Below are 22215 nucleotides of genomic sequence, written 5' to 3'. Positions count from 1 at the left end.
ATCGCGAGATTTTGAAAAAAAAAAAAATCCAAAATCTTCTAAAAAAATCCAAAAGTTTTTTAAAGGAATTCAAGCCCAAAATTTTCATCCAAAACTCGCATTTTCTTACAAAAGAAGAGAGATCTCAGAAAGAAATTAAATTTTTTTTATTAAAAGCCTTCAAAATTTTCTTATTTAAAGCCTTTCCATATAAAAATGCTGTTAACAGCGGTTAATTTTCAGTAACCGCTGTTTTGCGTTAACCGCATTTTCAGGTAAAAAACCGCTGTTATGCTGTTAACGGTTAACCGCTGTCAGAAACCCTACTAATACATGAAGTAATGATTGGGGTTCATCCATCAATGATATCAAAATTGGTTTTTTACATTTTTTGCTCAATTTTTCAAATAGTTTCAAAAGTCTTTAAGCTGATTCATAATCAGTATTGAAAAACCTTTTCAACGATTATCATTTGCTATGTTTTTAAGCACTTAAAATGATTATTTTGACAGGAAACTTTTTGAACCGATTTCATTGTTGTTGTTGTAAAAATTTCGTGAAACTTTTTCAATATTTGACCATTTAAAAAGCAGGTATTATAGCAAATGATACATCGTTGAAAAGGTTTTTCAATGCTGATTATGAATCAGCTCAAAGACTTTTGAAACTATTTGAAAAATTGAGCTAAAAATGTAAAACACCATTTTTGATATCATTGATGCATGGACCCCAATATCACTTTATGCATTAATTTAAAGCTTTTTAAATGCTTACTATGTTAAATGAAAGAAAGTGTAGAAATAACTTGGTTTTTGTCCATTTTTCAATAAAAATATGAAGTTATCACTATATAAATCACATTTTTTCAAATTGTGACAAAACTTTTAAATATATCCTAAATATATCTTTATAGCATCAAAGTAGTACTAAAATGCAATTTTTTAAGACATGCAGCATAACTGTAGTATTAACGGCTGTTGAGAAATTAGCTGTCAAACTTACAACATTTGTGGGTTCAGCTAAATAACGTCACAAGTCGAAAATCAAAAATCTGCTTCCTACAAGTTGTGAGCATTTTTAATAACTACAAAAGGAAACTAAAAGCAAAGTTTTTCATTAGGTTTTGAAGAAGTTATTAAAATTCTTAGTTTTTCAACTTTGAACCGGTTTTTGAACCGTTTAAACCGATTGAACCGGTTAAAAATAGCATCAATAGATAGCATTTTGGATGTCAATTCCAACGATATATAACATGTCTATACTATCTGTTACAGTTTAAGAGTTATAACAAATTTAAGTTGACCATGCAATTACGACAAAATTCCCCAGAATCACTCTAATTAATAAAAGGAGTTGCATTGGGAGAGCAAAGGGTGGTGATGCGCAATACAGGTATTTATCGCCCTTTTGGTTCTGCCGCTCAAGCACCTACTCAATCTCGTGATTCATTTTGGCTCCGTAAATTGAGCGGTACTATCGGAGAAGGTTGATTATGAGCAGTGGTGCCTTGAAACCCTACTTGAAACTTCCGTGATTATTGACAATCAAAGTATTTTGAATCACCAAACCTTATTGTTTTGGATAAACAGCAAGTTGTAGTGCGATCAACTGATTAATACTGAAGATCTCCAAAATGAGCTCATTTCTAGTTCCAAAACAATCAATTATAATTTACTATGCAATTACTGAAATCAATTAAAAAGTCTAAATTAATCTCATCCACCTACCAATCAGCATTAAAATTTATCAAAATGCAGAACAGACAAATTTACTTCCAACTTCTAATTATAAACTTTTTTCCATCTCAGTATCATTATTGACATAGTAATTTTACACTTAATTGCTACCCAATGAGGCCATCAGATAGCAAAAAATCATGAATGAGACTGAAATTAGAATCAATACTTAGTCAAATAGCTGGAAGGTTTTCTCAAGAAATTCGTAACGAATTCCGTCGTATGCTGGAACTTCCATGAGAAAATAAAAATTGAGTAATTTCATTCATCACTGACCTGGATTAATTTGTTTACGTTTCATAAATTGTGAAATTTATTTGTTTTTGTCATTTTTAATTATTCTTTATGGTGATATGGAAATAAGTTTATTGTATCTGAAAGAGAAAGTATGGAAGAGAAGCTAGAAAGTTATCGATTAAGAAAGAGACGTACACAAAAGTTTCAATATTTAAAGGAGAAAATCTTTAAAATGGTTTCAATAAATGTCTCATCCAGTGATAAGAAGGTTGAGGAAACGAATGTGAATATTGAGGTAATAGAATGCCACAGACATTGGAACATACAGCAATGCAGTAATTGATAATAATTCGTCCCTTAATTCCACAGAATACAGATGATGACGTTGATAATGAGTCAATAGCATCCACAACAACAACAATAGATGAAAATGCTGAAAATTCATCAAATAATCGCTCGTGGCTAACATATTGTACCTGGTTGATATATTTCCTAATATGGATAACATTATATGCTATTGCAATTGAATTAAGCGTTGGTTCCGTCTATTTCATGTTCTCAATGCTTCTGGGCATCTGCTTAAATACGAGAGTTAAACCGAAAGGAAAGAAGGAAATTAGTGCTTATAGCGTATTTAATGAGAATTGTGAATCTATTGATGGTACATTTAAGGCTGAAATGTTTGAGAAGCAATTAGGTTTAAGGCAATTGTGAAAGAATGTGCGTGTATTATTATAATCTGAAATAAAGACTGTTATCATTGAAACATCTGCCTTTCTTTTTCATTATTATTATCTTTTTACATTTATTTTAAGTCTTTTTTTTATTATTGAACATTTACAAATTTTTATTTAATTCATTTACTGGTACTATCATTTTGTTAATTAAAGTAATTGGATGTGTTGTGGTAAGAACTTCTGGAAGGATGCTGTTGATAGAGTTAGTGTTGGGCTTGGCATTCGAATTTTTCAAGTTGGAACTAACGATAAAGCCAGTTTCAGACTACATCTATGAAAAGTCGTGGATCACAATTGATCTGTACGACCAATGAAGTAAGTAAGTAAGTTGGATGTTGTGGTGTCTGAACAGAATGGCATCTAAGGTATCGAACGATAAATAGACTAATCTGTCAGAACGAAAGTAGGGATTTTTGTGGCCAAATGGTTAGTCAACAGATCGAATGTCTGTATCACAAATTTGTGAGTTTATGGGTTCCATTCCCACCAGAAACTGATCAATCTATTATATAGAAAACGCTGTCGGTATGACAGGGATTTGCGCAATGCTCACGAAATTTCAGATGTTGATGATTATCTGTTAGATTTTGAGGAAGCTTTTGGAATGGTCTTATTGGTTGAATTGCTAATATACGTTAGTTTCATCTAAGCTTTTGGATTTAGTCTAACAAAGTGTGTTAATAAAGATTCTCAAGACCGGGATCAAGACTTCCGATCACAATTGTAAAACATGAGCTCAGACAGGAAAACCGTACAAATTCATGATAATTTGTACAGTTTTGTAAGAGTTTGTACCGTTTTGTCACAGGCACCTGTTTTGCAACTCTGCTTCCAATATTTGTTGAGATCGAGACTTCAAAAAATTCCTTTCCAATCTCGGTCTTAATACCGGTCTCGGTATCGAAAGTTCTTTAAAACCAAGTTTAAATCCATATTCTGTTTGGGGTATTTTATAGGCATAGCTAGACAATTTGAGATAGCTTTTTGAAGTTGGATTGAAATTTTAGGAATGGTCTCATGAGTACGCCTCTGGTGCCAGTTAGTATCTTGATCAAGTCAATAGTTGCAAGTCGATAGTCTACACTTGGTCTATACCGCAGTATAAAATGTATAATCTTGACTAACAGAACTTGATCCAATTTGAGTAATTTGCAAATAAAGTACCAACATCAATACTACCCAATCAGCTACCCTCATACTTCCAATATTCTTTCACATCCAATTCATTTAATTAACAAAAGTGAATTAATTAATTCTAAATATGAGTGGGCATGTGAATGTGTAAACTCAACACAAGAAAAACAAACATTATTGATAACAAAAGTGGAATAACAGTAGTGAAATCACATTTGCATTATATGCATTCACAATAAGTATATTGCATATTGGAACTAAAAGCCGTTTAACGAGCTTAGAAAAAGGAAGGATAAAAAGCGGCACACACAAAAAAAAATTTGTGCAGCATAAAGGTAATCATTTCTTACAATATAATGCTCTCTTTTTTATTACTCAACGTATATCTTGATTCACAAAAAAAAAGGAACTGAAAAGAACTTTGAAATGCACAAAAAATTATAATGAAAAAAAAAAAAATACAAAAAAGTTCATTATACCGCGAAATGCATCTCGAAATGAATGATTCTGTTGCATTTATTCTACATTTTTTATACTCATATTAACTAACATATGCATTTATATCCATCATCATCATCATCATCTTTTTTTTTGTTAAATTCCTTGTTTGCGATTCATTTTCAATGAATAGGATGACATATATGAGAGCAAATACGACGAGAATGAGAGTATGCAACAATAATATGTTGATGTGGAGATGGAAACGAAGAGTTCATTTATCAGTTGAGTACCATTATAAGCTTTTGACATTATTCATATTTTTTTTATAGGCTTCCACGCTAAGCACAAAGGATTAGGCTTTCAGTTTTTTGATGTTGTGGATTGATTTAAATGTGGTAGGGAGGTAACTGCACCGAGTGATGCAAATGTAGGAGTCTCTGCCACGGAGCTTTTATGGAACAATTATATAGATGTCATATGAGTGTCAAATGGATGTCCTTTCAGTAAAAATCAAAAAGCTATGACAAGGAACTGTTTCGAGTTATTCAAATGAAGAAGGTTCCAAATGGAGTTTCCAAAGATCCACTATAAAGATGTCATATATATAGAAATGGACATGGAAATGGCTTTCGTTTGGTGGTAATCAACAAGCTACAGCAGGTAACTGTCTCGAGTGATACAAATAAAGAAGTGGTTTGAACAGCCTTATGGCCCCAACACGAACTATGAACCCAATTGGTATTATTCAAAGATTTATACCGGACACTTAAAAGCTCCCTAGAAAGCCCATGACTTAAAAATTTCTGAAATCGAACCGCAGGCTGACTTGATTGTAACCTGAGGCCAGAGTCAACCTGGCCTGGGTCCGGATTATCGCAAATTTCAATTGAGCTTGCTTTTCAGATCTGTAACTGAACCTTCTTCATTTTTGTTGCTCGGGTAAATAAGCACAATCCTATACAATCTAATCAAAATTTGATCTCAAAAACCTCCCCGGGATATGCTTCTGAATCTGCTGTCTTCTACAACCTTATCTGAAATATTTCAATTCATGCAGCAGATCTAAGCATTTATATTGAATCCTTTACTCTAGCACACAAGAATATTCTCAATGAGCATCTTACGGTGCCAATGAGCATCTTATGGTACCAAGTGAGTATCTTACGGTATCAAGTGGGGGTCTTACGGTACCAAGTGAGAATACTAACACGGTGCTGTAAGATGCTCATTGGCACCGTAAGATGCTCATTGAGCATATGCATGTGTATTGAATTTTTTCTACATCAATCAAAATTAGGATTCATCCAAAACTGCATCCCTGCCAACAAAAAATGCAGGTCTACAGCCTTGAACGAACAATAAGGTACATCCGAAAACAGCAACCCTGCCCGAAATCCTAATCAAAACGCACAGAAGTCTAATCCTTTATGTCATTAGTCGTGCTTTTCATTATTATTTTTTTTGTGTATTTTTACAGTGATTTTAAAACTTATAATGTACTTCATAAGGCTTCATAGACTTGTTTCTTGTTTTTTATTCGAAAATAGATGATTCATGATGGCATTATTAATTCTCTAAAAGTTTGTTGACACACTTTTTTCTCCCATTTTTTTTTATATGCTCAACTTTCTTCTGTGTCGTCGTTGTTGCTACTGCTATTGCATCTGCCATTTGCCATTTGCTCCCTTTCATCCATTCTTCTTATTTTGTGCTTTTTATATCTTTTGGATATTGGCAACACATTTTGCTGTCGTATGTATTATATATGTGTGTTATGCTGTATGTATGACATCAAAAAAGGAGGAAAAAGAGTTGGGGAGACAAAAAACGGGAATAGGAATGTGGAAAAATAGAGACTATGAGTTGTATAGTAGATACAGCTTACGATCAAGATGCCAATGTTGAAGCTAATGTTGAGCCCGAATTAAATGAATTGTCAGAATCCAAAAGATATATCGTGGCCTTTTGCTAGCATTTTGTTTCAAACATTTTTCGTTTTGGTAGCAAACATAAAATGCTCATGGCCATAACCATATGCCAAATTGAATGGACGATGTGATAGTTTTGCTTCGTTTGGAGGAAAGCATAACAAATCTAAACATATGTTTCGTGTGATGCGGAGAAGGAGATGGAATGGAAAAAATATAAAATAAAAGAGCAATGGCGGAGAAGAAATATGAAAAGAAAAGGAATGGAAAGAAGAGAAATCATTTATTAGTTTTATCATTTTTTTTTTCAACTTTCATATGCTTGAGCTCTTTGCTTCTTTTGTTGTTTTTATAGAAGCAAATTTTTGTTTGAGATATTATTGAGTTTTGGTCACTCTGTCCCGAATAGACTGCATAGATGTGTTAAACAATTATCAAAAGAGCTTTCAAACTGTTCCTTAACAGGCAAAGAGGATGCTCTCGAGAGGCCAACTTAAATATACTAGATGAGTATTCTCGTGTTGGTTACTCTCAGCTTACTCTCCTCCTGAGAGCACGTTATTTGCCTTCTAGGGTTTATTCCCGAAACTAGCCGAAACCACCCTAAACATTCTATATTATATTATTCGAGAAGCATATGGTATAGATATAGCAAAAAGTCAGCCAGATTCAGTGAAATTTGGCCACAAGTCAGACTTGCGCCGGATTGAGACCAGGCTATTTGTCTTATTATCTACACCATTTGACTTTCGGATCAATAATATTTCTGGAACCCATTTATACTGATTTATAGACTGACTATTGAACTAATTTTTTGAAAGCTCTCCCAATTGAAGGCCACAAAAGTATGGAATTCCATTTTTGAATTGCTATGACAAAGAACCGCAGGAGGTAGTCTAAAGGATAGGGGAGCTTTGAACACTTTAGTCCCACCCTCGATTCTCTCCAGAAATCGATTGATCGATCAAAAATCCCGCTCTAGATCAACGTGAATCTCCTCTGATTTTGTGTCAGGATTTATATCGAGAACTATGCCAGAGTCATGTCGATCTCCTCCCGAATTTTGAATCGATTAACTGATTCAGAAGGCACACGACGTTAAAATGGCCAAAAATTCGACAATTGGCTAGTGTGACCCAGTCGCAAGGCCAGATTGAATAAAATCCGGCTTAAGACCAGAGTCAAAACAGCATTGAGTCAGATTTTTGGCTATTTGTACGATATGTGCTTTCTGGAGTTTGAAAGTAAAACTCTACCAATAATTCAATATTATGCGTCTATTCCACTTTTCCCACTCAATAATAATCTCAACAACTTCTCGTACATCTCAAGCATATAAATATTTTCATTAAATATGTTTTCAAGTATCACTTACCAGGCCAATCATAACAAGGATGCTTCCAAGCGGCAAATAAATAGCAAAATATTTCTTTGACGGATAAACTTTTTTATGCTTTCGACATTTCATTGTCCAACTGAATGAGACGATGCAAATGCCGCTTAATGCTGGCGCCAAGAAGACCCATAATGATTGTTTATTAAGTTCGGTACCGAATGCTAATAGTATAGCACCCAACATATGTAGCAATGAGACAAATATTGGCCTAACATTTGCCATAGCAATAAGAGTCACCCATATTGCCAATAAACCACAGTAGAAATCACAAAATTGTAAGACGCTTATTTTTACCAGACAGAATGTAAATTCTTCATCACCGGAATCGCAGGCATGATAGAATGTTGAGAAGAACATGGCAAAGAAATAAATAATAGCTTCTGTGTAGTATCCACGTCGTATGGCAAAATAAATGCTTGGAATAAATAACAAATTGCTAAGTGTTAACATCAAGCTTGCTGCTAGAATCGAAATAGATGATGGCACTTGTGAATCTTCCGTGCAATCCCATCCTCTATAGAATTTTAGACATAAACATGTTGAAAATACAAAACCACCGCTCATATAATGATAGCATCTACCATTACGACCGCATCGTCCTGTAACACATGGATTTGATGCGAGCGTAAATGCAATACTCGTATTACAATTCGCGTCACTGCAGCCTAAAATATTTTTTCCATTAACTGACTGCTCTGTTGCACGCTTATGATGTATATCGAATGCTTTTGACAATTTTACATGTTCTGCGGCTGTACATTTTGCATCCATAAGACATTCTTTAATTTTTAATGTCTCCGTTTCATTCATACGAGTCAGGCATGCTTGTGTGTCCAAACATTCACGATAATGACTTAAATTCAATTCCTTTACACATGAGCATTGTGAATTAAATGATTTGAGCATTTGTCTATTGTAGCGTATAAATGTTTTTACGCTATCAATAATTGTTGTACGTGCCGTTGCCTCAATTGTCTCGCCATGACAAAAAAGTCCCAATGTTACATACCAAGTACCGCTTTCAGGAAATGGTATGTGTACGACAGACGTTCCGGTATCCTCATTTGTATTATTAATAATAGCATTTGCTGTGAATATATGTCGTCCATACGTACATTTATCAGGCCATGTCGGTATGCCTGGTTCATTTAATCTTATACAAACAATCACAGTTTGATTGGTAAATTTCATTTCCTCTGCTGTAAGTTTTTCAGCAATTGCCGGTTCACCATTTAAATCAATGTGAATGGATGATGACGATGACGATGTCTCAATCATACTACCCATTATGTCAGATTTCATGGCAAGTGCAAATGTTACCGTACCGCCAATATCATAAACATCACCTATTTCAAATTTCATCAATGTTGGCGTACGCGATGTAAGGTTAATTGACAATGGTACACTTCCATTTGCATCGGGTACTAAATCATAATCGTACATAAAAAATTCTCGGTATGTCTGACGTAGTAATGGATACTCATAAAATGAACGATGTTTTGGCATTGGTGGAATGTATCTCGTAAAATCCTTTGAATTGTCACCGTCATAAATAACAAAATTATTATCATCATCATCAATATCATCGGCAACGACATCATCGATATTTTGCTGTTGATTCTCATTTCTATATTGAAATTCAATCGTCATGTTATACTCAATATGATGGACGGCATTAGAATTATTATTATTATTATTATTATTTGGATTAAGTGGCCTCGATGAAGACGACATGATTGTTGATGATGTATTCATTTTATGCACTGATGCATCACCAAATGTATTTTGTTGCTCGAAGAATTTCAAATCGACATAATGCCAGGCATTTTCATGCGGATAGAATTCAATTATCTCATCATTTATATGACTAGCATTGATAATCGTACTATGCAAATAGTTCTTTGATGTTGGCAACGAACGAGATTGTACTGAAAAATTCATATCCTTGCATTCAATGCACGGCTTCGTGATTGTCATTTTGAATATACATATGTCGACATTACGTGGCACAAAAAATTTATAGCTATTTGGTGTGCTTACGTTTGTATATAGTATGTCACTAAACTCCACGTCTGCATTCAGTATCTTTGATGATGCTCGTGTTACTGCCATTTCTGATAATAGTATTGTCTCGCATGATGGCGATAGTCCTGTGGATGTGAATGGGAAATAAAAGAAGAAAGATGAGAACATGACATCTATTATTTCAGATTATGCTGCTTTTTTTTTTTGATTCTTTGGAGTATGTTAAGGGATAAATGGGATTTATGATTGGATGAAAATTGTTTCTTTTTGATTTTTGTTGGTGAATTTGTGGATGGACTTGATGTTGATAATTTTGTATGTTAATTTTTACTGTCTTTAAAGTCGATTAATTTCGTAGATGTTACGGGGGAAGGGTAATATTTGGGATTATTACAAAAAGCCTAGTAAAGTACACATTCTTTTTCAACAAGGAGGTAGGAGAGGGTTGACCCTAACCCCGTACCCTGAATACGCTTTTATTTACTGTGCATAATTAACATTTTAGCTCAACAAACTTTTGTTTTTCGAGGCACACTTTAGTGGTAAGCCTCGACCGAAGTCGCACACGGCAAAGGGTTCATAGCAGTTCCCACAAGTTTGACGTTGCACTAGTGTGCAGAGGCACATTGGTTGACCATCACAGTTTTACCTCATTACGACACAAGTAAAGTTCCTTGGCGAATCCATGGCTGCAAACTTTAGACGGCATCTGTTTCGTGTCAAAAGAAGAGGTTAAGCAATGTCTTAAAACATCTGTGACAGAGTCTGCTTCATTTGAGAAGGCTGGCCAGAGGATATTCGCAAAATATCGGGACACTTTTGAATAAAATCGGGACATTTTGAGGCTTTGTCGGGACACAGCAGCAAGGTAGAAATGTACAGCAGCGTCCCGACAAAAATACAGCAGATGGCCGCCCTACATTTGAGTCGCTCGAGTAGGTAATTTGAATTTAAAATAATATTTGTAACGGTTATTCTAAATTCAAATTTCCAAATAAAATTTTTCATTCGCAGCCAACTTCAGGTATGTTTATAAATGAAATTACAATCATTATTTATAAAATTTATGAATCATTACAAGGTTTAAGACTGTGTGATGAGTCCAAAACTCAATAAAACTGATCTAAACAGTAGTTAACTGCCTCCATGGAGCAATCAGCAAGACGCTTAGCTCAGATTTGATGTAATAACTCGAAGGTCATCTATTTGGTTCCAGAAATGTCCAAATTCGTGCTTTTTCAAAAGTTTAAAAAACTTCAACTGTTTAATGTACAAAATTAACACGAAATTAGTGTTCTGGGCAACATTAGATTAAGAAACGAGTCAGTAACATGAAAAATCGGAACAAAGTGTCTCATTAAGCATTAAAATTCATCTCCCAAAAGAAGACATAGCAACCATATTGAGATTTTCATTAGTATTATTTATTCACAAATTTAATTTATTTTAAATTGAAAAGCAAAAAAGTTTTTTTTGTGCCTTTTTTTCTCACAAAAAAGTATAATTCTTTAATGTGTAGGTAGGTTTTGCGTTTTTTGGTTTTTGGTTTATATGAAATAAATTTGAGGTGACAATATATCTTCTCTCATTTCCATTTGTGCTTTATATATTCAGCAATTTAAATGGATTTTTTTTTCTCTTTTCGAGACTAATGTTTGAACATAAATTTATGTTAATAATTTAATTTTTCTACTTTTTAGCATATTTTTGGAAGGAATTGGTGCTTATAACCTCACTATGAATGGCTGACTGGTTGGGTTGCTTGGTGAAGTGAGAGATCTCAACAACCAGACACCGTAGAGAGCTCAGATTTGAAGCATTAGCTCCGTATTATTGCGTTATTGACTCATCAACTGGTCCGGTAGCCTAAAACTCTTTTTAAATGCTAAAATTAATGATTTTTCTATAAATTTTTCAATTTATTTACACAATTCTTTGAAAATTTCCCCTCGTCAAAGGTTTGAATTATTTTTGACCGTTAAATTTCAAAAAAATCTTGACCGTTAGATTTCCAAAAAAGTTTTACTGTTAATTTTTCTAAAATATTTTGACTGTTTTCATATTTTTCATACAATTTTAAAGTTCAATTTCAAAATTTTTTGTTCAAAAAAATTGAATTTTTAAGAGCCGTTAGAAATTTGAGTTGCGGAAAACAGTTAATTGTTATAAACTATAAAATTCATATGATTAATTGAATGAAATAGAACATAGAATTTTGGGTTTGGAACTGAATCTTCATGATTTAGATGCGCTCATTCTAAATCAGCAGTGAGTTTATTGTACTGACTGCCTAGTTATTTGATAATCAAACTGCTGATCATTGCATTCATTCCTTAGCTTTGCAAATTACTTGGGTAGTGACGCGTAATACAGGTGTTCACCGCCCTTCAGTCTCTCCTTCTCAAGTACCTACTTCCACCTCCCCGTGGTGTATTCCTGGTTATGCCCAACCGCTAAGGCGGTACGGTTCTAACGTTTGAATGTGAGACCTGGCGAGCCCACTCTCGTTAAACAAAGTAAAGCCACGGAACGCATAGAAAAAGCTGACCATTGAGCAAAAATGCGCTCAATTCCCTCAATGAGTGTCACTAGGACTTTCAAACTTTGCTTTTATACATTTTATTGTTAAAAGCTCTCAATGCTGATGCTGTGAATGAATACAATGACTTTTTGAGACATTTATCATAATAAATATTTATCATCATAATAATTATTTGTCAGTTTTAATCAGAAAATTCTTTCATTTGAAAATTACTTTTCTCTTTTTCATATTCATTAATCATCGACTTGATTATACTTTCCGATTTGGAAATTATATTCTGTGTGAAGGATAGGATAGAGTAGAAGATGAAAATGAATATTTTCCATATTTTTCACACAGAAAAAAGGGCGACAAATGAATGAAAAATGGAAATTTATTTTAATGATGATAATTAAATTTGAAATAAACAGCCACGAAAATGTCACAGTCATTTTTAATTTGAAACTTTTTATTCTGTTGTTATGTTATGGATGATTAGCTTTTTGCCATTTTAATATTCATATCAAACTCTCTCTCGAAACATTTTTATTTATGGAAAATTTTCTTTATCAACTTTTCATTAAAAATTCATCTAAAAGAAAAATTGTTTCGTTGTTTTTTTTGACGCAGCCTACGTACGTTGCTATGACAGTTTAATAATTTTTAAAGAAGAAAAATGATGCGATTGACTTTAAATAAAAAATGGGTAAATTTAAAAATGCCAATTGCTATGGAAATTTGGATTTTTATGAATATTCATGGCAATACTTTTGTTTCAGCTGTGAAATGACATCAGTGTCCGAGCGACACATATTATGAAGCTTGTAAGGCTCCGGTAAACCTCTTTTATTGACACCATATGGAAGTCATATATTTTTGGAAGTCACGAGGCCGCCAAACTAAGGTGGCTCCATTTGATGTTAGTTAAATAGGTTTTGCGGAGTCTTCTTCATTGGTGTTGCTCGGGGTGGCTTAAATGATAGAGCACTTGGACTCACGTCCCAAAGATATTAAGTCCAATTCGTCGTTTTATTAGCAAAGCTTCATTGAGTTTCTTAACTCTTGTTTAGGATGTCGGGTTACTAGCACGGTAGAAGCTCGATTAAGATAGTATTGCATTTGGAATTCGAAATTGGCGGACTAACAGCTTTATGAGCCATCTGAGCAAGGCCATAGATCACAATTGATCTGTACGGCCAGTGAAGTAAGAAAGTAAATAGTTAAAGCTTAGTTCGTGTGATTGATGCAGTTTTGAGGTTTTTCAGAGATAATGTCAAGGGTCAGACACTCTAAAAGTGCACTACTGTACTTACTGTACTTTTTGAATTTATATGAAAGTATAGAAAGGACAGTACAATATTTACAATACTTACTGTACTTGTATGGAAAATACAGTAAGTACAGTAAGTACAGTACTGTACCACTGGAGAGCCTGACCCTTGCATAATGTGTCACCATAACTAAGTATATTCACAAGAATATACTCGCATCTGGATAGTTTTCTTGAAAGAATCTTGTACATCAAGTCTTATGACGTATTCAATTCCATAGAATGTGGCAAGATTGCAAATGCTTTAGATACCACTGTAAATTCTAGTCGTAAAGGGTTTGGTACAATAAATTACAAATTGCAGTGTCTTCAGCTCATATTTCATAAGCCCAAACATTATGTAATTTAAACATCCTAGAATAATACACCATACCTAGCATATAGCTTCTATAGACACTCTCAATCCATAATTTACCCATTTTTCGATAGTTGCCATAAATGAATGGTCATGGAACAAGTATTGCATTTGCAACAAAATATGATACCATAAGCTTTTATTAATTGACAGCTTGCAATGCCAATCTTCATTCTGTGCCACTCAAATGATATTAACAATATATCCAATATATATCCCATAATATTTAATCAAAATAAAATGTCAAGTCACCCGACAAAATTTTAATCCTTACACTAAATTGCTGATACATTAACATAAACATAATCTAATATTCGAGATGTATAATAATAATTAATGCAATTTATCAGTAAATCATTGCCAATAATTAGAAATGATCGAGATATATCTATCCTAATTCTCAACTAATCTGACCACATGTGCACAAAATATTTTATTAAGTAGCCACGGGGATCAATATAAAAGCTTCATATTCTAGCCTTATGTATATGTATTTATGATAATGCAAGCATCATCGTATTGAAAGAAAAATGTTATATAAGCACAAAATCTCATTACATTTTTTTCGTAATGATAGACTTCTTCATAGAGATAATAGAAAATTGTCGATAGTAATTTTTCATAGCAAAAGAAGCTGAAATATGAGATGGAGAATAGACGTAAGAATAAGAAGAGGATTTCTTTTAATTTGTAGCATCTTTTTAGATGAGAAATGGCTTCTTATTGGATGGCTGGAAGTCCGAAAGGTAGACGGATTAGAAAAGGCTAAATCACCTAAACCACCAGGCTCATCACCTGGTCGGCATGAGACTGTCCTTAGGGCTTACCCGAAAAGCTCAAAATATTGACTCAAGTAATGATGGTAATGAAATTTACCCGGAGTAATTTAGATTACAATATAGGTAAAATTACAGGAGGATAAAGGACATACTCAAATAGCTTAAATTGGTCAATCGATCAAAAATAGATCTCTAGATTCTAGGTTGACGTGATTCTTACTTGGTGTCGGGTATGATTTGAATTCTGCCTCTTACCAGTGTCACGTTGGTCCCATGCCATATTTGGGATCGACTAACCGACTTGTGATGAGTATTCGGGATAGTCACATCGACTATGTCATCCGATTTACGGGCGTTTCTAAGCTGTGTGCCTGTACTTTCTCGAAAACTCGGTATCGAAAAATTTCGGAATTTTTCGAGATATCGCGATCTTGATTCCGATAGCGAGAAAACATACGTGTGCCTTCACAGTATAATTTAGTAGAAAAGTGGTTCCAGGATCAAATGTCACGTTTGTTCACAGGTTACTTTATTGACTAAAATGAACCTTTTTGTAAGACAGCAGCACCAGTGACACACATGAATAATGCCACTGAGCTTTTAGGGCTGTTATAGCTCTCTTATTAGAACGAGAAATCGAAGCCGATTCATTTTTAGTTGGCTAAAGTTGACTTTAATCGACTAAGGTCGGCTTCGACCTCTTTAGAACTAATTGGAAGCTGTCTCCATGTAGCACACAAATGACTGTCATAAGACATTAAATTTTAATTAACTTGTATAATTTTTGGTTTCCATAGTTAGATTCTCACTAAAAAAAGATAATTCAGATCAAGCACTCTAAAGAAATGCGTTTCATGTCCCCAGACAATTCAGACATCCAATATAAGCATCGGATGTAATAAGAAAGTAGAAATAATTGGAATGAAGTCTGTATGAAATGACAATAGTTTTCAATCAACTTACTGCTGACTATAGTTCTATCGTAAAGCAAAAAAAATAAAGAGCTTTTGAATCTAAAGCTTGAAAAAAGAAATCCAATTCCTTATACACAGATGATGAAAAAAATTCTCATTTCAATGATTTTTTTTGCTATTATTATTCTTCTTGTGTTCCTTATAATTTCACAGAAAAAAGAGAGATATAAAATGATATTACAAGCGAAGAAGTAAAGCATTCTGAATAATCGATTTCATTTCTTGCAAATTGCCGTTCACAAAGCGATTATACATTACAATTTAAAATGTGATTCACAAGCTCATCATGTTTATTTTAATCTCACGTCATTATCATTTATATATATTTTTTTGTGTATTTTCAGCATTTATGTATATGGCTTAATACCTTTAGGCTGCTGCGAAATGTTACACTCAGGAACACGTCAAGCAAGAAATAGAGAAAATGAAAATTGGAATTTTTCAAGCTTCTTTGCTTGTCTTTAATGGATTATTTTATTTTTAGTGCGGATTCTCTGGAAGTGGAAAATTGTGAAAATTTGAAAGCTTCAAGAAGCAATGATGAATTCTTTTTGTGATCCCGTGCAGCACAATGTGTCCGTTACCACCCCCTTTGTCACCATTTTAGCTTAAGTTACCTTGACGGCACGGTGATATGTGATATTTACACATTTTACGGCGAAAAGCGCGGTTTAAAGCTATATGCCGCTACAATTTTCCAATTCTAAGATAAGGGGAAGGAGCGGCAATACCTTCTAAAGTGGAGACCATGACTACCTCTAACAGGCAAAGTGCATGCTCTTGTGAGCTTGCTCACTATCAATTTTTAAAAAAGTATGCTCATGAGCGTTGCTCTTAGCTTACTCTGCTCTTGAGAGCGTTCTCTTCGTCTGCTAGGGTATGCTCCTGTGTGAAGGTAAATTAAATTTTCTAAAAAATGGACTTTTATAAACCGAGGTCAAAGAGACTTAACCCTAATCGACATATATTGAAATGTTGCCACCAAGGAGATAAGACAAAAGTATACTTAGAACCAAAAAGCAACCACTTGTCGAAATCATCTAAATTTGCCAAATGAATGCTACTTGGTTTTAAGTATACTGTCACATCACCAAATTGGCAACATTTCAAAGTGTACCGACTGATTGGGAGCCATGAAGAATTCACATATTTTCCAAAAAGCTTCTTACTTCTTGTCAATCGTGTGAGGTAGCAAAAAAGCGGCAATGGTCAAATGATTAGAGCGTCGGACTACCGTTTTAACGACCCGGGTTCGATCCCAGGGAAAGTCTAGTCCCTGGTCTAGTCACATCAATTCGGTTTGTCGGCAAAACAATCCATATCAAATCCCGACTTCCCTAAAAACCCATCAAAGTGAGCGTCTCATGCTCAATTTTAAGAGCATACCCTTAAGCATGTCTCTTTGTCCGCTCGCTCTTATTTCCATAATAATCCACAATAATCTGAGAAAACCGCACTAATCTCATCAGCAATTAGTCCACTCCTAAACTAGCTTTTTGCCTACGCGCTCATCTTAAATACATACATATACAGATTCTTATTATTGTTCCGTTCTGGCAGCAAGAAAAAAAAAAGTCATTAAATGTCTAAAACCATTTAAAAAAGTTGATGATGCTAATTTTGCTTCTCTGTTATACGTTTTCCTTTACAACAAGCTTCTGTTATCTTTCTAATGTTTAAATTTTTTCTCTTTCTTGGTTCTATGTCTTTTCTTCTACTTCCTCTTTTCTCCCTCATTCTTTTGGCCTCTTTCATTATTTTACACTTTCTTCAGCTTTAAGCTTTCGCTTATTGCCTGCAATTCTCGCTGCCATTTGTATCTGATGGAATTCCTTTTTGTATATCTTCCTTTTTCATTTAATTTAGCTTTGGCATTTGTGTAGTTCAGGTGCACGTTTAAGCATCGTTAAGTTTCTTCAATTAGTTTCCTTGATATTAAAACGGAATTGATATTGAGAATCTTTATGATGTACTTTGCTTGAGGAACTTGAAGGTGTTGAACAGTAAGAAAAAGCTTTACATGATTCTCTTTGGATGCTCAAGAGTATTCTTTGAAGATTTAGTGCAATTGTTCATGTATTGTGTTCACGTTTTAAAGGGTTAAATGAGCGGAGATTAACAAATAAGGTAGATATGGAATTAGCGATTACTTGGGTCTTGAACACACGAGATTCAGCACATGTCAATTGTCCTCTTCTCAAAAGATATAATTAGGAACAGGAGCTTACAGCTATCTTTTGAAAGCTACACGTAGAAACGTCATCAATGGAGCAATTCAAGTTGGGTTCGAGTCTGTAGCTCTATGCTTGAGCGGGAGGCCTGGAGTACCCTCACTCGATTAACTTTCACATATGCAATGAGATTCCTGTAACATCTTGTCATATTGCTCTGTAGTGGTCCATAATTAGGGTTTCAAGAATTCCCATTCCCGTAAAATTTCGGGAATCGGGAACGGGGACCGGAAATTCTCTGGATAATTTCCGTTTTTGGAAATCCTACCCATAATAGCCAATATATGGCACTTAGCAATATAGTCAAATAACCCTCGATTTCTCAATGGTAGAAGCATGCTACCGAGAGTCGTATGACATTGGTTCGAGTCCCTGCTCCGGGATCCTGTTATTGTGAATTATGTTTTTTATTTTGGATCAATAGAACCTAATCAAAATGTACTCAAAATTTATTAAAATTGATTTTCTTCATCGCCCATATTCAAAGCCTGACTTTAACCATTTTTAAAAATTTCTCCCCTTTTAATTCTAAAAAAATTATCTTTGGTGTACATCCAACAATTTTTTTTCCCCTCATTTTCAAGTTCTCTTTACGACAAAGCTGTGCTACAAAAGGGAGGGGGGATATGCTCAAGGGCTGACACAACATTAATGATTCTGTTTCATTACATTGGATTCCTTTGTCATTTTCGTTCATTTGCCAGTTTTTTATACTTTTTTTAAAACGCACAAAAAAAGGCAAAAGCAGATGAGATGGTGAGGGAGAACAATTAATTACAGCCTTTAATTACAGTTAGTTTGTAAAAGAAGAAAAAAATGGCAATATTTTCATTATTTCTTCTCATTCTTTTGTGTACCCCCGTAACTAAATGTCGTTATTCGAGGCACATTATCCATAAATAATTAAGCTGAATAAATAGTAATTATCGTTCGCAAATTAAAATGTGTGTGAACGGTGAACGCCGAAAAAAAAATTGGGGATGGATATTATGTTTAGTGATTAAAAAGGAAACAATGAGCTTGTGTAAAGATTCTGGGTGGGGAAATTGATTTTAAATTTATTTAATTTAATTAATTTTATGTTGAATTTTACTTAATTATGTCCAAAATCACCACAAAAACTGTCTGGACGTGATACATTTTTACATTACACAAACTCATGTGTCCCCACAGAAATATGGGATTGTTTGGAAATTATGTAACGCTATGGGGTGCAGTTGGGTAAGACTCAGCAGGAAAAGGAAGGGAGTGTGGGGAAGACTAAGCGGGAGAGGAGATGGGAGGAAGAATAGGTAATAATTTGCAATGGAGAGGAGTAAGAGAGTGGGGGAAGGCCTTTTCGGGGGAGGGGAGAGAAGGGTAACCCTTAGCGGAGAGTGGGGATTAGGAGAGAGTTACGGAGTCCAGATTTTGATACAAAGCGTTAAGGTAGCGCAGTGTTGTCCAAACTTTAATGCGTCACGACACATCTTAGTGTTAAGCTTCAAACCGTACACGACATTCGTATCATGTCATTTCTGTGCGCCGCGACAAACAACTTGGACAACACTGTGGCAGAAGGAGAGGATCTAAGTACGCAATTTTCACCACTACGTAACTTAAAAACTCTCCCTACAATAAAAATTCCATAATAATTACCTTGCTGCTCGATTCTATCATTGTTCGGATCTGTCCATGAAATGAATGCGACAGCAAACCAATTGTCCGGTTGTGGTCCATCAATTGTCATTCGACGTGTCACTCCATCTGATTTAAATTGAAGTGTGTAAATCTCGTACCTATACACAATACATATAGATTTTTTTTTATTGTTTGACATAAATATAAAAGGGATAAAAGAAGCATACAAAAAAAAGGAAAAAAATGTGATAAGAATAGAGAGTATATGTGAAAAATAATCATAATTGATCGTCGTTTCCATAAAATAAACATTCAGATCCTCATCGTAATGTGTAATGTATTGTATGCGATTGTCGATATATATATATATACATGTACGAAATAAATGGAAGGACATACAAACATTACAAATAAATTTACCATGAGTAAAAAAATGTTTGACAGTGAAATTGCGGGATATTAAAGAGTTTGTGTGCGTATGGAGTTCTGATAAGGATGTGCCAATAAAAATTTTGAATTTTTTTGGAATATTAAGGATTTTTTAGAATTTTGTTGAAATACGTTAGAATTGGTCAATGGCGGGCAAATTGTGTGTTGAGACATACTGGTTTGCCACGACACACTTGTATGTTCCGAAGTGATAGTATGCCCCGATACAGTTGTATGCCACGACACACTTGTATGTTACGATATACTGGTGTGCTACAAAATATTTCTAGGATTGAGGTGTGCCATGGCACAAAAACATTGATTGAACAGCACTGGAATAGGTCATTAATGATACGGAATTCTGAAAATATATAATTTATGAATGCCAATCTGACATTTAGTCGAATATCCCTCGATAGTGCACTGGTAGAAACATGCAGCTTGATCTGCACAATGTGTTGGTTCGAGTCCCACTCACAGAGTCCCACTCACAGAGAACTCGACTTGAATTTGCTTTGAATTACTATCGACTAAAAATTGCATGGATTTTTTGACTGTTGGCACTTGTGAAGTATAGCATTTCATACAAATTTCTATTGGTTCTTTGCGAACTGTTGTGAACTTAATTAGGATTCGACCTCTGACTATTTCTGTAGATCCTCTAGGATATCCTTTTCAAAGGACACAACATTTAGGCTGGTTATCCAACAAGACATACAGCCAGTAAAAAAAAACCTGCCCATTCTGGTTGATATTGACACAATCTAAATATTTTGAAGGTACAAGACTATTGGCACACCCTAATATTCACATTTAATCGCGCGCACACACACACACACTCACAAAAAATATATATATCAAGTCAATAAAAGTATGTCATAAATTAACACACCAACCTTTGTTCAGCACTTAAAAAGTGCTTTGGAAAGGTAATGTTCTCTGGGCTTATCACTGGATAGCTGCCGGCTTTTAGGTGTAATGTTACATCTTGTGGTTGACATACTCGAGCTATATAATACGGCACATGGAAATAAAAATAAGAACAGAAATGACAAGAGGGTGAGGAAAAAAATCAACAAGAGCATAAATAACTTTTGGTCATCGTTTATCGCATTTCAGCTATGTATTCACATTTTTATTTTATTTTCTTCTTGTTACCCAACCACTAAGGGGATACTTGAAAATACACTAAGCGATGAAGTGAATGAGAATAAAAAAGGAAAGAAAATTGTACTTCAGACAAGTATCTCATGATATCGTGCTGTGGGACATTACTTTCAACTTCTCTTTTAGTCTATTGTGACTTTTTTTGTTAGCTAGCTTATGTGCGTACTTATGTGAAATGGAATTTTAGCAAAATAAATTGAGATCTGCTTTGAGATCTTTTCTCTCTTTTGTACTTGTGTGAAGCTGGAAATTAAATTAGTGAAATGTGTTTTTCCTTTTCAAAGTAGTTATCTGGTTGTCATGATATGCTTTTGTATGGGATGATGCTTAAAGCAATGTTTTTTTAGTAGAAATGTATTTTTTTGAGACTACCAAATGTGAACTCTATTGAATTCAATGTGTTAGGAGGAATATTTGTTGACTTTAAGTTGGATTTGAGGCTGCATGATGACTGTATAGCGATGAAGGTTTAAGAGACCCCTAACAGACAACAAGCATACTCACCTAAACCTGAGAATACTCCTCATGAATATACTCAATCATTACAATTGAGTATACTCAATTTTGAGACCATACTCATGAGCATGCTCCTTGTCTGTTTGAGAGACCATTATGATTATGATTGCGTAATTGCGAAAGCGTTGGTTCAAATCCCACTTAAGTCGCTCAACTTGAGCAAAAGTGTGAGGGAAATGTTGTGTTCTCTCTAAAAGCTTAGAAAACAGTTACAATATTGCAAACCAGATCCATATTTTCTGAATTTTTCTTTCTTTTTGTAAACCCTAAGGAAATTTTTAGGGTTAATTCATGTAAATGGCACTGTCTAAACCTTAACGTGTAAGCTAACACGATGATGAGGCAACGTTTTTCTAGGAACCATGTGACACTCAATTGGAAAATTCAGTTGTTTTCAATATGTATGCGCCAATTGGGGCTGATCTATTGAACTTCATCTCTATGCATGTACAATACTATAGTTATAAAATGTTTTCACTATAAGTGAGCTTACTCGAATATCACAAATTGATTAACGGATCAAATATCCGACTCCAGGTCATCGTGACTCTGATTTGGAGTCAGATTCAATTTAAATCCGACAGAGTCTCGTCTAAGTCTCGTCAAAGTACACTTGGAATTTAGCTGCCCATAGAGATAGTGTTGCACTTGGTATTGAAAATTGCTAAATGGAAGGTAAC

At 34.4% G+C, this 22215-nt stretch overlaps 2 protein-coding genes across 2 annotated transcripts; one reads left to right on the top strand and one right to left on the bottom strand.

Moving 5' to 3' along the window:
• The first annotated feature begins 1992 nt into the window (after positions 1-1992).
• On the top strand, positions 1993-2718 carry Saysd1 (SAYSVFN motif domain containing 1). Its single transcript, XM_070648103.1, has 2 exons — positions 1993-2247; positions 2322-2718. Exons 1-2 carry the CDS (start codon positions 2104-2106, stop codon positions 2664-2666), a joined length of 489 nt encoding a protein of 162 aa, XP_070504204.1. The 5' UTR covers positions 1993-2103; the 3' UTR covers positions 2667-2718.
• Positions 2719-3701: 983 nt separating this feature from the next.
• Positions 3702-20877, bottom strand: LOC139096408 (uncharacterized). Its single transcript, XM_070648112.1, has 4 exons — positions 20749-20877; positions 19442-19581; positions 7568-9738; positions 3702-6358 (listed from the first exon to the last, which is right to left on the bottom strand). Exons 2-4 carry the CDS (start codon positions 19530-19532, stop codon positions 6233-6235), a joined length of 2388 nt encoding a protein of 795 aa, XP_070504213.1. The 5' UTR covers positions 19533-19581; positions 20749-20877; the 3' UTR covers positions 3702-6232.
• Between the last annotated feature and the right edge of the window lie 1338 nt (positions 20878-22215).

This window comes from Chironomus tepperi, unplaced genomic scaffold (assembly GCF_022539635.2).
Source record: "Chironomus tepperi strain 1889 unplaced genomic scaffold, CSIRO-AGI_Ctep_v1 contig_388, whole genome shotgun sequence".
NCBI lineage: Eukaryota > Metazoa > Arthropoda > Insecta > Diptera > Chironomidae > Chironomus > Chironomus tepperi.
Note: the sequence above shows the minus strand (reverse complement) of the source record. Positions and strands in the feature narration are given on the sequence as shown.